Here is a 15,066-nt window from a genome sequence, read left to right as displayed (position 1 = left end):
CACCGTTGCACTTGTGATCTACTGTCACCAGGGGCTCCTGGGCACCACTCGAGGGTGATGCTCTGAGCACAGTTAGTTTTTAAAAAAATATCTAAAAATATAAATGTGTAGACCAGCATCCTGCCCTCTGTTCTCAGCCAGAGTAATGCTGACTGCTGAATTCTAGTAAAGGTGTTTCTTGGCCCCATTTGTTAGTATTAGGAGTCCAGAGAGATAATGTCTTTGCACATATAAAAGGTGCTATTGATTTCCTGTTACTGTTGTCCTGAAATGTGCACGGGCTGTCTATGGAGCAGTGACAATCCTCCATCACTAGCTTTATGGGAAAAGAATGCTTATTGAATCTCTTCCCATAAAATATAATCTCCTTCTCCCTTCCAGAATTTGCCGGCCCCTGTGGGAGTCCCTTATGTTATGTCTTTGAGAAAATTGATTTTTTTTTCTCTTTTTTTTTTTGTCTCTGCTTTGTACACTTGTGTTTAGTCTTATTTTTAATTTGGCTCATGTGATGTGAAGGCTTCCCTAACATTAAACATGCTTGCTCAGTCTTGTATTGCTTCTCTTTCATACAGATTAACACTTTCAGAATGTTTTAAAGTAAAATAAAGATATTTGCCTGGCACAAGTCTCTCTTGTTGTTGTGGGAATTTTTTTAGTCTGAGGGAGTCATTGCCCTGCTCCTTCTCTCCAGACAGAGCTGAGGCACTGACAGTGTTTCAGCTGCTTACAGGTAAATTTGGGGTAAGTTTCTGGGGTGAACAGACACTGATTGATCATGGCTGAATGACACCATAGCCCAGAGCACACCTTGCAGTGTTGTCTGCTCAAGAAGCAAGGTGATCTTTGAACTTTAACAGTGGCAAAAATGCTGTCAGATTTGTCCTTTCCTCTGTGTAGCAAATGACTGACTATGGGATTTTTCCTTTCAGGGAGGAAACGGCAACATGAATTCATAGATGATGAGTAGGATGCCAAAGCCAGAGATGACAGTGCTCTTGAAGAAATGCTGGGTAGAACAAAAAGGTAAAAGGAACAGCTAATTGAGTGCATTTCAGAGCCTGTGGGACTTTGTGGGGTACCTTTCCTCACGAGGCACACGGCACACCCCCTCAAACCAGAGCTCAGTGTTCTGAATTCCCTCCTCCTCTGTTTTGCATGAAGTCCCGGTGCCGCCTCTCACTCCTGACCTGCTCTCTCTTTGCTCGGGTTTTCCCCAAAGTTGTATCATGATGTATCTCCAACCCACACAGCTCATCCTGCCCACCCTGTCCCTGCATGTGTGCCCTGGCAGGGGCAGCAGTTACTCCACAACACCTCTGCTGCCGTGGTTGTTCTGAGGGCAAAACCAGGAATGAGACTGCACTGGGCCAGTCCATTTGCAGGCAGTGTGATGCTCAGAGGGTTGGTCAGCCAGCCGTGGGCTGTCCTGCTGTGGCCAGGGCCCAGGCATTGCACAGGCTGCAGTGTGGGAGTGTTCTACACACAGGTGCCACCGACAGGGCTGAATCGCTCTCTGCCACTCTGGTGCTTTTACTGCATTTTGTGATAATGCTGTTGAGATGCCCAGAGGAAACACTTCTTATTGGCTCTTTGATTCTGTGAAATTCTCTCTGTGATGGAGGTGTGATAGTCTACCTGGGCACTTGGGGAGGGAAGAGGCAGATTTAGTCGTACCTGCAGAGCACCATGCAGTAGAAAGGCCTTGTTATGTTCATCCAGTGGCAGCAGAAATGGCTGAGGCAACTGATGGGGAGAAAGAAAATCTTCATTAGTCATGTAGCTCTGCTTGGGATATTTTCATGCTTGTTTGTGCAGGCTAACTTAAATCCCCCAAAAGTCAGAAGCAAATGTTCTCCTTGCAAGTTTTCCAGGTTTGCAGTGATGATTTATCTGCCTGTTGCCCCTGCCTCTTGTCTCTCTCCAGGACCCAGGGTGTTTCTGGGGCAAGCAGAGGATCTTGTCAGTACTATGTTAATGGGTATATATATATATATATATATATATATATATATGTTTATAACAGTTTCTGCTGGAAATGTTGTTTTCAAAACAGCAATCAGGTAGGAATTACCTGTTGTTCAGGTGTTTGTGCCATTTGGCCAACCAGAGCTCTTAGTCTGCTTGGAGCCTTCCAGCCTGATATGACAAGAGCCTGTCATGGACAGAGATCTTTGCTCTGCCTGTGTTCAAAATATCTGCTGAATATACTCTGAAACACTGATTGACTTTTTTGGAATGGTCTTAACTTGTATAAACTGTCCTGCAGTTCAAATCCATTGTTATATAATTTTTAGTTTATTAGCATCAGAGATGAGAATCTAAGGGTACCAAAAATAGTAATTAGCAAGTTTCTGTTGTTGTCAATCCATATTTTGGGGGATTTGATAGTTTTGTTGGTTGTTTTTCTGCATACGTGTATGTGAAGGCTGTTGATATATTTTTCAGCTATTTCCATAAACTTGGATGTAAATCTCTTATACTCTTTGGGTTTCAAAATTCTTCATCATCAATCTGGAAAGCTTTGAGTCTGTAAAACTGGAGAACAGCCAGTGCTGGCAGGACCCGTGTCCCTACAGGAGTGCTGGCTCCCCAGAGCCAGGTCATGTTGCCATTCCTTATTCCTCTGCTCCCTGCTTGGGGCCCTGGCACCCAGCCAGCACAGAGCAGTGGTGGCTACAGCACCCACAAGGCCCGGTGAAATGTGGAACAGGGAGGCTTTTCAATATTTGCTGCAGTTTTGGGAGCTCAGTAGATTTGTTAGTTTACTGCTCATGCTGCTAAACATTGGCTGGGGTCAGTCGCGTGGTGCTGGTGCTTTAAGGTGGCCAGTGGCCACTAGCTGTGCTCAGCACTGCCTTTGCCAGCTCCAGCATTGCAACACGTGCTGTCCTCTCAGCAGTGGCTGGAAAGCTCCAAAAGGAGCAGATCTGGCATCAGCACAATCACTTGTGCAGGCGTTGTGCTTCAGGCGCTGCCAAGTCCTCGCTGCTCCTGCTTCCTTCCAGCACGTGCTGTTTGGTGTGACCCTGGGTACAGACAGTAGCCTGCTGGGCCAGCTTGTGGCTTTTTGGTTTTTCCCTCAGTGTCAGCATTCAGGTTTTCAGTTGCAGGAGAGTGATGGGCAATATCTGTTCTGGTAGTCCTGCAGCATTGGGGAGCAGTGGCAGCGGTGGGAGGTGGTGTGTGTCACCCCCATGGTGACATGGGCTGACAGAGCTCTTGAGCAAGGGAGCCGGTCTAAGGGAGAGTCACATTGTTTGGGGTCCTGTAGCATCACTGCTGATTCAAATTCCCTTTCTGAGGAGGAGCTTTCCAGAGCACCTGACTGCTGGTGTTTAGCCCACGTCTGGCAAGCAGTCGGGAAAGGAACGTGAATCACTCTGTATCCTTTGATCTGAAAGTTCAGTGCTAGTCCTTTTCTGTAACTTCTTAGTCACTGTATTTGAAGCTCTTGCCCTCAGACTTGGAGGCAAGGCAGGAGGAGGAGATGCACTTAGAGTTCCTCCAGCTTTGAGATAGAATATTGCATGGACCCACCAAGGCATTTTATTTTAGCAAGGCCGTGCCATGTATCAATGGCTGTTACTAGAAATTGGGGCTCCAAGGTTTTCTGATTTTGTCTGTGGGGTTTTATTTGGTTTGCTTTAGGTTTTCCCCAAGAAATTGTGGATGTTTTTGAATGGTACCTGTTAGTTCCTCAGATGATCTATGAACAACCTTTCACTGCAACCCTGGGAGTTTTAATCCAGATACTTGCTCTCAACAAACTTGCTATAAACCATAGAAACGCTTTTGTGCAGATCAATTTTGATATCACTACTGAGAACATAAATTGGAATTTTGATTGTGAAAATTATTGGCAAAGTTTGGCCATGTGGAGCAGGTTTTACAGTGTGTGTGACAGGCTGTTGATGGACATAAGCACAGATCCAGGAGAAGATCCTTGGCTTCCTGTAAATATTCAGGTGAAGTTATGCTAACTTACTGTACATTGTTTCCCTGGCAGAGATGGCCCTTTAGATAAATGTTAAATAAACATTAAACACAGACTGACACTGTCAAAAGGAAGATACAGCTCACTTAACACTGAAAGTGGCATTTCATAGAGACCTTTTGCAATTTGTAGTTCAATAAAAGGTAATCTGTGTAGAAATATTCTGTGCTTGCCTATTCTGTCCTTGTCTGCCAGTGCTGACAGGATTGTGTTCCTGGTTTTACCTTCGTGGTGTCCCAGGCTGAAAAACTTCATCTTTCACACTCCTGACTTCTATAAATAATTGACATGCCTATCTTAGCAACTGAGCATCAGCAGCAAATTGTATTATTCTGGAGTAATAGGGGTTTTCTACATTCTATACTCCTTTTCATCTTAATTTTCACTTCACTACTGAGAGTGAGGAACTGATTTACTCCACTTCAGGAGAAAAAGTATTATTGTACTGGTATTACTGTTCCAGTCCTTCAGGGGAGGAAGTTCAGGGGAAAGTCAGAACTCACAAATGAACTCATCTCAGTGAAAACAAGTTATTTCTGTGTATTTTCTGCAGCTACTGTTTGGATATATTTCTCATTTTGTACAACTCTCATGGGTCACATGGGAAAGAATAGTCTTAAAGGTTAGACAAGGTTTAAGCAGACCTAGAAAGAAACTGCTCTGTGGCTAAAACAAGTAAGAAAATATTAAACCAATCATTTTTGCCTATAAGAAGTGTTGTGTGATAAGGCATTGTTGGGCACCCCAAGAGAACTGGAGCAGCTGCTCTGCCATGGTGCCACTGGGAGCAAAGCATGAGTGACTCCAGTTTGTAACACTGGGATTACTTTTCCATTTGGTTTACATATTCATAAATAATGAATGGAAAAGGAAAAGTCAGGGAAGTTCCTTCTCATTGTAAATTTATGACAGGGTAGAGCCCAATTGGGATGGAGTCCTTTAAAGATTGGGATAATGCTTTCAGCAATGATGCTTTTTAATTGAAAGCTCAAGTGCTCTGTGGGTTAATGATGCTCCCTGAGGGAATCACAGGACAGACTTGGATGGGGTTTTGGGCAATGGGCAGTGCTGGGGTGGTGCTGTCTGAGCAAACTGACTCAGGTAAATTTGAATTTGCCTCTGGCTTCTGCTTTTGGAATCCATGTGATTTTGAGCACCTTCTGCCTCTGTTACCATCACTAGTTCTACTTCCTTTGGTCGTCCTGTTGTTCTTCCTTTGTTGTCTTCCATTCCTCATTGTTCTGCTCTCAGTGCCTGGGGCTGACACTTTCATACCTTGGTGACTGCTTTGGGTCCCAGATCCCTGTTTATTCAGTTAATGCACACAGCACTCCAATTCTAGAGGAGTTGGGAGAGATACTTATTTAAAAGCAGGAACACAACTTTAGGGATCTTAAACACCTTTCCTGATTTGTTCCAGCTGTAGCTACAGATCCAACCCCAAACTCACTGTGCTGAGCTGGGAGCTGTGCATCCACTGCAGAGCCAGCACTGCTTGATGGCTTCTGGCACTGAGAGTTTGCAGGATTTACACTTTATCCCTGGGAAGAAGGGTTAAGATATGGGGTGAACCATTCCCAGAGAGCAGGCATGCTATGCAGCTTGTTACAGGAGGATGACAGCTTAAAAGAAATTAAAAACTAATCCTTCCATCCTCATTGAAGACTGCACTAAAATTCCAACCAAGGAGGCCACGCATGACAATCACATTCCCTCCTCACACAGAACAACTTGATTGTCTTATTAGAACAGAAAGCAAAGAGAAATGTCCTGGATGTAGTGTAGGGAATTGTCTTTACTAAATCTAGCCCAGCATATATGAGTACTATATATATTATTTGATTTTGCCAGAATTACAAAAACATGGGGGAAAATTGTTAATGTAAGTTGACTACCAGAGTAAATCACAGCCTAATTATTCTTTTTTTCCCTGGCTAAAATTAGAATTTGATATAGTGGTCAATAGACATTTTCTTTAATTTTTGAGACATAATTTCTAATAGCTAATCCAAATGAATTGGAGAAAGTTGCTGCAGAATTGAAAAAATAAATTATCTGAATTTTATGGTGACTTACTGGTAAATCCCCTTAGTTGGAAGCTTTAATTTACCTCATATTTCATTTTTTTTTCCTCCTCTAACTGGCTCATGGGTGAATATTAGGGCAAAATGATTGCTACTTTCTCAGTGGCACTGGGAGCAAAGTGAAGGCAGAGCCCAGGCTGTCTCACAGGGAGAAAAGGCCAAGGGCTGCAGGGACAGTGGGTTGGGAATGGTGGCATCTTCTGCCTGGCACTGGCTTTTGGCACCCATCTCTGTCCTTTTTGAGCTGGTGCCCCTGTAGAGCAGCTGCACTGTTAGTTCTGTTCTTGGTTAAACAGGTAATTGCTGTGTGCTGTGTTGAGGCTACTGGTTTAAACATCCACAAACTCTTTACAGGGCTTTGCACAGCAAAACCATCTTTCCTCAGAGTCCCTTAAAGGGGCTGGGACTTTGGAGTTGTACTTCATTTCCTGTAGCCAGCAGAGTTTAACTAGAGGTGGTTTGAGTGTAGTCTTTGTATTTCTGAGGGAAACAAACGGGCTCAGAGCTGCAGAAGGAATGGCAAAAATGATGGAGCCAAAGCACATAGTGTAGAAGGGGACTGAGCTCAATCTCCTCTAGGGAATTATGTGCTTTTGTCCATTCTGAGTCCAGCATCCTTAGTTCCTGGTAATGTATATTCTCTTCAACTTCCCCACATAAAATTGGAGAAGTTACTTGGATGGCAGAGCATTAGGTGAAGTATATTTCTTTGGAGAACCTCTTGGAAGAAGTGCATGTTTTGGAATACTTAGCTGTATTTGCTAAACCTTGGAATTGGCAGTTGTACATCACATGTTGTAAGAGTGGGTTTGTCCACACACATTGTCTTGGTTAAGTCTTGGGTTTATTCCTGGAAGAAACACCTTTAGATTCTGTATGTGGAGAGAGTAAAGGACAAAACCATTTCATTTCTATCATGTGAGGTATTTCTAATCATCTCTTCTCACACTTGAGAGTATTTTTGTGAAAACACTTGGCATTCCTTGCTTCTAAATAATGAAGTAACTTTGTGCAAACAATTCACAAGAAATGGGGTTCCAGCATTGTCATTATGTCATTAAACCTGTCTGAACTGTTTTCCTTTGTGCTGTTTGCCATAGCAACAGCAATGTGTAATTTGCTGAATATCCATAACAGGATATTTGAATATATCCTTAACACTTTTACTTCTGCATATAGCTCACTATGCCAAATCATCACATTAACCTAATTAACCAAGCCAGACCCACATCTGCCATGGATTGACAATTAAGAATTTTGAAAGAACTTGGTATTTCACCTCCCTTTTAATAAAACCAACCCAGACACCAATCACCAGCATAGCATTGGCTTTTATCAGTGTGCTGATAAAAATTATTCATGATTCAGACAGCACAAACTCCTGGCACATCTCCTCTCTTGCTGCTTATCAGCTGGATGTTGCTCTGTGCTTGTGCCCCTGGAAAGGTAACAGTGAGCAAGTTTATGCCACACCATCCATGCACAGAGTCTTGTGCAGTTCAGTAACTCTGTGCCTTAATAACAATTGCTCTGAGTTTTAAACAGTGGCAGCTGGGGAACTTCAAAGATACCAGCAGCACTTCAATTCAAATGGCTTCTTCCTTATCATTTTATTGCACAGCAATGAAATGAAAATATTTGGGGCTTTGCTGGCATGCTGGATGAAAAACTCCCCATTTAGTATCTCTGGTGTTACACAGGTCACAGTGCTCTAGTAACCTGTGTGTGAACATTACCTATATATTGCTGTAGCAACCTGTGTGTACAGAAATCACACCTAACATTAGGTAATTTCAGGTGTGGGAGAGTCAGTTCACTAGGGGTTTGTGAACTGGGGTTTGTGTCTCCTGGTAGATGAGGAGGAGAATGAGTTCATTATCTAGATGGAGCAGAGTTTATACACTGCTTCAGTAACCCCTTAAAAATGCTTTATTCATGCTCATGCACACAAATTCTCATTGTTTACAGACCAGGAAGGATCTGGAAAGCCAAGCAGTGCTTCCAAAGGCACATGCTAGAGCAGGGTGTACACTGCTGTGGAGTCAGGGTGGTTGTGTCAGTCCTGGCAGTGGAGCTGTCCCCAGTTAGTGCAGCAGCACTGCCTGTGTCCCCAGGCTGGGCAGGCCAGGAGAAGGCAGCCAGAGTCCTGAACAACCTCGTCCCCCAGAGCGTGGACCTTGTTGCTTTAATGAGCCATACAAGCACAGAAGGAACTGCTCAAGCCTTGGAGGGAAGAGACAGATGTACACAGAGCTAACTTGGCATCTCATTTAGTTTGTGAGTGATGTGACCCATGTAGAGTGCCACAGTTATCTGTCCAAAGGGTGTCAGTGAGTGCTGCAACTGGAATGAATGGTTGTGCCAGTTTCCCTGGCAAGAACAGGAAGGCTGTCTGTGGCAGAACTTGCTGTGTGTTTGCATGGAGGAGTTGGGAAAACAAACCCAACAGCTCTCCAGCATCCCTGTGTTTGGTACCAGTGAGGAGCTGTGTCAGTGTTGGTCCCATCCTTTCTCTCATCTCTTGTCATTACTTGTTCTTGCCTGGATACCCACATGGAAACTCAAGCTGCCCAGGAATGCTGGCCTGATGTTCCAGGGGCAGAAGCACTGTGGGCTGTGCTCCTTGGCTGAGCCAGGTGCCCATTTCTTGCTGAAGAGGTGGCAAGGCAGGTCTGTCCGTAGGGGCTGCAGCACCTGCCACTCTGAGGGGAGCCCTGGGGAGGAATTCAGCATGGACTGGCCCTCCACACCTCTGTGGGGCATCAACCAAAGGGCCCTGACTTGCATCAGGAAGTTGCTTCCTGTCCCTCAGCACCTCTGTTAGTCTGATACTATATTTTGCTATAACTCAAACTATGAAGTACAACAACTGCATGGCCACATCATGGCTCTGCTAAGCATATGGATTGCCTTAGAAGAATAACCAAGGACAGACGTAAATTCCCTAGAATCCATCAAGAAAATGGTAGTTCTTTGCCAGTGTGGCAACTAGAAAAGTTTCCATTTCCAGCATATTTTGATGTGCTGAAGGAAACAACTGTCTTAGCTGATCCTGTGGCTGCACTGGTATTTGTGGGTATTTATAGGACATTGTACCAGATGAGCTTTCTGACCGTCGGGAGTGAGCCTGTCATTCTGGAGCCTCTTCATCAATGTGCCTTTCACGCTCCACGAGATTAGCAGCTGCTGAAAATAGGAAAAAGGAATTTTCCTTTCTTCTGTCTTAGAAGAGGCCCATCACACCATCCTCCTATCGTCTGGGCTTGGAAAGAGCTTCGGTCCTTAGCAAAGCCAAAGCACCAACAGGTCTTTCTAAAGAAGTTCTGCTCCCAGGAGGATCTAAGGGAAAATATCCTTTTTGTGTGTTTAGTCACACACATCAAAGGAAACAACCGCTGCAGTCTTGGTTTGCATTGTGCAGGCATTAGCTGTGGTCCAGTTCTGCAGGGCTCTGCTCAAGGAGGCTGAAGTGCCCGTGCTCATCAAGCTTTGATGGATGGGGCAGACTCAGCCAGGCCAGGACATGCCACTCCTTGGGGCACGTCACGTTTGAGAAGGACAGAGCGATTTCCTTGATGCTTACAACCCCTTCACAGCCCCCTGATTCCGTGCATCCCATGCTCAGTGGGATCTGTGACACTCTCCCACAAACTGTGCCCAGGGGATGGGCAGGACTCTCTCAAACCCTTAACGTCTCATAACTTGGTTCTCTCCTCCGCAAATCACAAATCCTCCTCTCCCCGCACAGTGCCAAGAACGCCTGTTCCACCCGAGCATCGTGCTTGGCACCCCGGAACGCTGCGGAAGAGGGCCTACAGCACCCCGAACATTCAGCACTACTGAAAAATGGGGAGATAGACAAACTTTGCACCTCGGGGCAGCCGGTCAGGGCAGGGAAACAGCTCCGGGCTCCGTCCGCCGCTTAGGAACGGGGCAGAGCCGGGAGCTGCCCCGGCCCGGAGAGTTCCCCGCTCTGGGGGCTCGGCACCTCCGTCCCCAGCCCAGCGGGGCAGCCCCTCTGACCGGGACGGTTACTGAGGGCGGTGACACACGCGGGTGGCAGGCGGCGCCTCTCGCAGCACGGCCCCGGGGCGTCTCGGCGGGGGTAATTTGGCTCTCTCGGTGCAGCCTGGGCTCCGGTGCGCGGGGCGGGGCGGCTCCGCCGGGCGGGACTGGCGGCCGCGCCAATCGCCGCCTTTGTTTGGGGTCACCGGGCGCGGGGGGGGGCGGTGCCCGCCGGGGCCGCGCGCAGCCAATGGGCGGGGCCGGGGCCGCTGCCGGCCGGCCGGGCCCTGCGCCCCATTGGTGCCCCGCGCTGTCATTCTGGCGGACGGCGCCGCTCGTTGGCCGCCGGCGCGCGCGGCACCGTGCGTCAGCAGCTTAGTCCCGCCTTCCCCGCAGGGCGATTGGTCCCGGCGGCCGTCAGTTGCGTGATCTGGGCTGTCCAGTGGCTGCTGCGGCCGTCGATCACGCGTTCCGTCCCGCCCCCGCTGGCCCGCCCAGCGCCGTCGGTGAATGGCTGAGGCGCGTGCCACTGAAGCGCTGCCGCACTGCCATTGGCGGGGCGCCGTGTCCATCGCGCCCATCCCCTCCGGGGACCCGCCCCCGGCCTGCCACGATTGGCCACCGGGGATGTCAGTGCGGCAGATTGACCAATGGGAGGCGCGGGGCGTGCGCGGTGCGCGCGGGGCGGCCGGGCCGGCGGCGGCGCGGGAGGAGGGGGCGCGCGCCTGGTCCCGGTCGCGAGGAGGCGGAGGAGGATGTGGCGCGCGGAGGGGAAATGGCCGCCGAAAACAAGCCGGAAGGTGAGAACGCGGCCGGGCCGCCCCCGCCCCGCGCCGGGCCCCGCGCCGGGCCTGCCCGCTGGGCCGCCCCCGCCCCCCGCCACGGCCCCGCCGCGGGGCGGTGGCGGCGGCACAGGCCGGGCCGCGCGGCGCGAAGTTTGCGGCGGCGGCGCCCCCGCGGGGCCGGGTCGGGCCGGGCCGGCGGGCGGGCGGGCCATGTGCGGCGGGAAGGCCGCGTGGCGCGGGGGCCGCGGCGGCCGAGCCGGGCCGGGCCGGGCCCGGTCCCGCCTCCCGCCGCCCGCCGGCACGTGCCCGCCCGCCGCCAACATGGAGGCCCCGGCGGCGCGGCCGGCGCGGGGCCGCCGCTCGCCACGGCCGGGCCGGGCCGCCCCCGCCGCCCCCCCCCGCGGCGGCGGCGCACGTGCCTCGCGGGCGCGCGCCCGTCGGAAGCTGGGTGGCCTTGGCCACGGCCCCGCCAGACCGGGGCCTCCGCGCCGCGGGCGGGCCGGGGGCGGGCGCAGCGGCGGGCGCGAAGGTGAACGCGGCGCGGGCCCGGCCCCGCCGGGAGCCCCGGGGCGCCCGACTGAGGCCGAAAGTTGCCGGCGCGGCGGGAGCGGGGCCGGCGCGTCCGCAAGGGGGAAGCGCCGCTCTGCTGCCGCTCCTGCCCCCGGCCCGGCGGGAGCGGGGCCGTGGCCCCGGTTCGGCGGGAGGCGGGTTGAATATTTCGCGTTATTTGGGGTAAGTTTGTCCCGGCTGGCTCGGGCAGCGGTGCTAGCCCGGACCCCGCCGGTCGGGTGGTCGCGGCCGGTACCGGTGTCGGCGCCTCCATTTTACAGGGGCGGGAGGAGAGAGCGGAGGGCAGTTCACGTCCCCTGCCCAAATCCGGTTGAACGTGCCAACACCCCAGGGATTGGCCTGGTTGTAGTTGGGCACCTCAAGGAACGGTGGTTAGTAGTAAGTAATAAGGTTTTTTTTTTCTTTATTCGCCACAGCACATGGACATCCTCGTCTGGAACCCATTTGTATTCTTTACTGGGAAACCCCTTCATAGAATTCAAGGGTTCTTATCCCACCTTTTTTTCTAGATTTTTTTTTTTCTCAGATTGCTTTGGGAATATGATTTTTGGATTGTTTCTTGGTGGCTGTAGAGCCCCCTGGGCATAGGTTTGAGTTTTGATTGCGCCGTGAAATTCAAAGGCTCTGCAGAAATCTAAAATATAAGTAGTAGAGGTGATTTTGAGTGTTGTTGGCTTCATCTTTTACTGATCTCTTTGATGCTCCCAAATCCATTAATTTGATCTTTGCTTTGGTCTGGGAAACGTCGGGCTTCATTCTTTTCTCACTTGCGTTGAAGTACACGATTAACTGCGCACAAGTAGTGAAATGCCACCTGGCTAACAGGGGTGTGAGCGAGAACAGCGAGCGTTCACCTGGACTCCTGGCTCACATTGTGACGTTTTCGTTCTCTTGGGGGTGACAGTATTGCCACTAAAGCACACTCGGGTTCGATTCACTTTTCGGGTTTCCTGTGCCAAGGTGCGATGGATTTTTCCTGTGTGAAGCGCAGGTTTCAGTGTGCTCAGCCCAGTGAGGCTGCGGCTCTACGGACAAGGCAGGTCAGTGCTCGCTGGCTGGGAAGGTAACTTGTCCTTTCCGCTTATTATTTACCGCAACTTTTGTCCTGTTTGGTCTCGGTAAATGGTTTCGGGGGGCGGCGGGTGAGGTGTGTCTGTGCTGGGCAGCCGTGTTGGCTCTTTGGAGCAGGGCAGTGCAGGAGCTGCCAGCGAGGCGCCCGCTGTGCCCGGCGCTGCCGTCCGGTGTCTCCGCTGTCTCTGCTCCGTGCCCGTGCCGAGCATCGCGGAGGTGGCAACGGAGCAAACCCCGGCTCGGCACCGGCGCCCGGGGTGTTCTCGTACGAAGTCACAGAGCTGCTCCCCCGCTGACCTACTTTTGCGGTGGATTTTCAAGGAGACGACATATAAACCATTCATTCCTTAAACCTAAACTCCACCTGTCAGAAACTTAAATGGGAATGCTTTTAAGGCATGATTCAAGCAGAGCGTTTCACCAGTAGTGCAGGTGCTGGAGGAGAGAACACAACTTGCTTTAGATTTGAGTTACTTCAATGAGTTAAAAGCGGATGTAAATGGCAGCTCGCGGGCCGGCGCTGCTTCCATTGGGGAGCCGCCTGCTCCATCCCCCCTGCAGCAGCGAGGAGCCTCTGAGCAGCAGCAGCACACGGCTCTGCGGACCTGCCGGGCTCCGGAGCTCCCTGCCGAGCTGCCCTCGGGGCTCCTGGTGCTCCGGGAGCAGCGGGAGATCCCCGGCGGGAGTTGTTGAGGTTTGGAATGAGGCTGGCGCCGCTGTCCCTTGGTTGCAGGAGAGAGTTCCACGGCTTGGAGAACTCGGATGAGTTTCATCTTTCCTGGTTTCCTCGGGCAGGATGAGGCTGGTAGAGTGACTGAGCGGCTCTTGCCATCCTGCAGCAGAGGGTTTGTGGGTTTTGTAGTTCCTGCTGTGTTCTGTGCATCTGAGCTGAGCCGGGAGGACTGACCCTTTGGCGGTGCCATCTTGGCAGCTCTGATAGCTCTCAACTTGATCAGGGGGTGCTAAGGGGGGGTGTCCTTTTAAAAGCTTCCTTTTTCTTATTTAAAGTTCAAAAGGGGAAGAATGTACACAGGCAACCTTTTAATTTTGTGTTCTCACAGCCAGGAGAGCTTTGCAGAGAGTAGTGCCCGTGTGTTTTGCGTGGGGCCCGGAATTTTGTTATGCGCTGAGTTCGGTTCCGTGCAGTTGTTGAATTTTCTGTCAGTTGAGGCAGGGTCATAGGTGGGATGGCAGAAGGAAATGGTGTTTCTCCCAGCAGCTCCTGAGCTGAGGGTACTGGTGGCTGGGCTGACTGAAGAGATGTGGAACCTCAGATGTTAGCGGCTTTGAAGGGACTGTGTGGGGAACAACACCCTTTTGAAAACAAAACATTCCGGATTTGGTTGTTAAACAGCAAAATACTTCCTTTGCAAAAGTGTTACCTGAGGTTTTATTACTTAAACAAACCTGAACTTAGGGCGTGCTGGGGTTGTGTGCTGCAGGATCTGACTGTAGCGGGGAGGAGGCGGCATTTGACGCTCGGCTCAGTCCACTCCTTGCCCCAGGATTTTTGCTGAATCTCAGCGTTGGGATTTTACCAAAATTTCTGTTGTCAGAATTGCAAGCAAACTGTCTCCTGGTGAAGTTTCTAGACCCTCTTCATGGGCTGTCAGCCAGCAGGACAGGTTCAGGGAGTGGGCTTCATTCCCTTTTTCCAAACAGGAGGAACTGTATATTTGCGAGGTCGTTTTTTTGCATACTTTTGGTACTACAATCGTGTTATTCCCGATGTAAGGCTCAGAGCTTGTTTAAAACTCTGATTTTTAAATTTAGTTCTGCATCTCTTCTTGTTAATGATTTTCACAATTACTTTGGCTTAAAGGTTTTTTCGTTTATTTTTGTCAGTTTTAAAGCTACATATGTAGGAAACCTTCCTGGAGATGTATTAACTCAGATTTCATTTTCTGTATCAGTAGGTGATGTAGTGAAATAATGATGTAGAAGTACGGTTGAAATGGATACCTTTAAATTTAAATTTAAGTTTAAGGTCAGTGCTGACCTTACATTACTAGTGGTCTTAAATGGCTCTTATAAAGACCTCCTTATATTGGTAGATGTTGTTGGAGGAAGGGGCAGTAGCTATCCTCCCTCTGTCCAGACAGCTTTCATAAAGAGGGAGCTGGAATGTGACCTTTATTTTTCAGTGTCCCTCTGTCTCTGCTTCAGTAAGCCCCATGTTCTGAAAGGAAAAGAAAACCCAACCAACAAACCCAAACATTTCCAGGGAGAGAAACAAGGCTGGGTGCAGTGCTTGTGGAATCCCGGGCTGGTTAATTGGAATGCAGTGCTTCCAGCAGCTTCCTGCAGCTTCGGTGTTCCCGGGCTTCCGCTTCCACACCTTGCTGAGTTTTTGCTTTGTAGTTTTCTCCCCTCGCTTTGTGTCCTGTTTTCACCTTCCTTGGCTCCTGGCAGCCCTGTGTTGTGTTATTGCTGTGTTAAATAAACCCCGTGGGTTTGTAAAGCCAGGCTTTTCTGGGGGTGCTGGTGCCTTTGGGGTACAGCAGCCCTTTGGGGTATGGCACCCACCCTATTGCCTCTGTGTGCAGTCATGGCACTG

The 15,066-nt window shown here is 50.0% G+C and overlaps 1 protein-coding gene across 7 annotated transcripts in view; it reads left to right on the top strand.

The window, feature by feature from the left end:
• Positions 1-929: 929 nt before the first annotated feature.
• The window catches only part of CAMTA1 (calmodulin binding transcription activator 1), a 241,455-nt gene continuing 227,318 nt past the window's right edge, over positions 930-15,066 (top strand). For 6 of the 7 annotated variants that reach the window (XM_058039298.1, XM_058039297.1, XM_058039300.1 and 3 more), the window contains exon 1: positions 930-1,023. In XM_058039298.1, the coding sequence (XP_057895281.1) occupies positions 957-1,023 (67 nt within the window). In that variant the 5' untranslated portion in view covers positions 930-956. Of the gene's footprint in view, positions 1,024-10,782; positions 10,884-15,066 lie in introns of those variants that run through there. The other variant, XM_058039299.1, reaches the window with a different exon arrangement.

Source organism: Melospiza georgiana, chromosome 22 (genome assembly GCF_028018845.1).
Source record: "Melospiza georgiana isolate bMelGeo1 chromosome 22, bMelGeo1.pri, whole genome shotgun sequence".
Taxonomy (NCBI): Eukaryota; Metazoa; Chordata; class Aves; order Passeriformes; family Passerellidae; genus Melospiza; species Melospiza georgiana.
The sequence above is the reverse complement of the archived record's forward strand: the minus strand, read 5'-3'. Positions and strand labels throughout refer to the sequence as shown.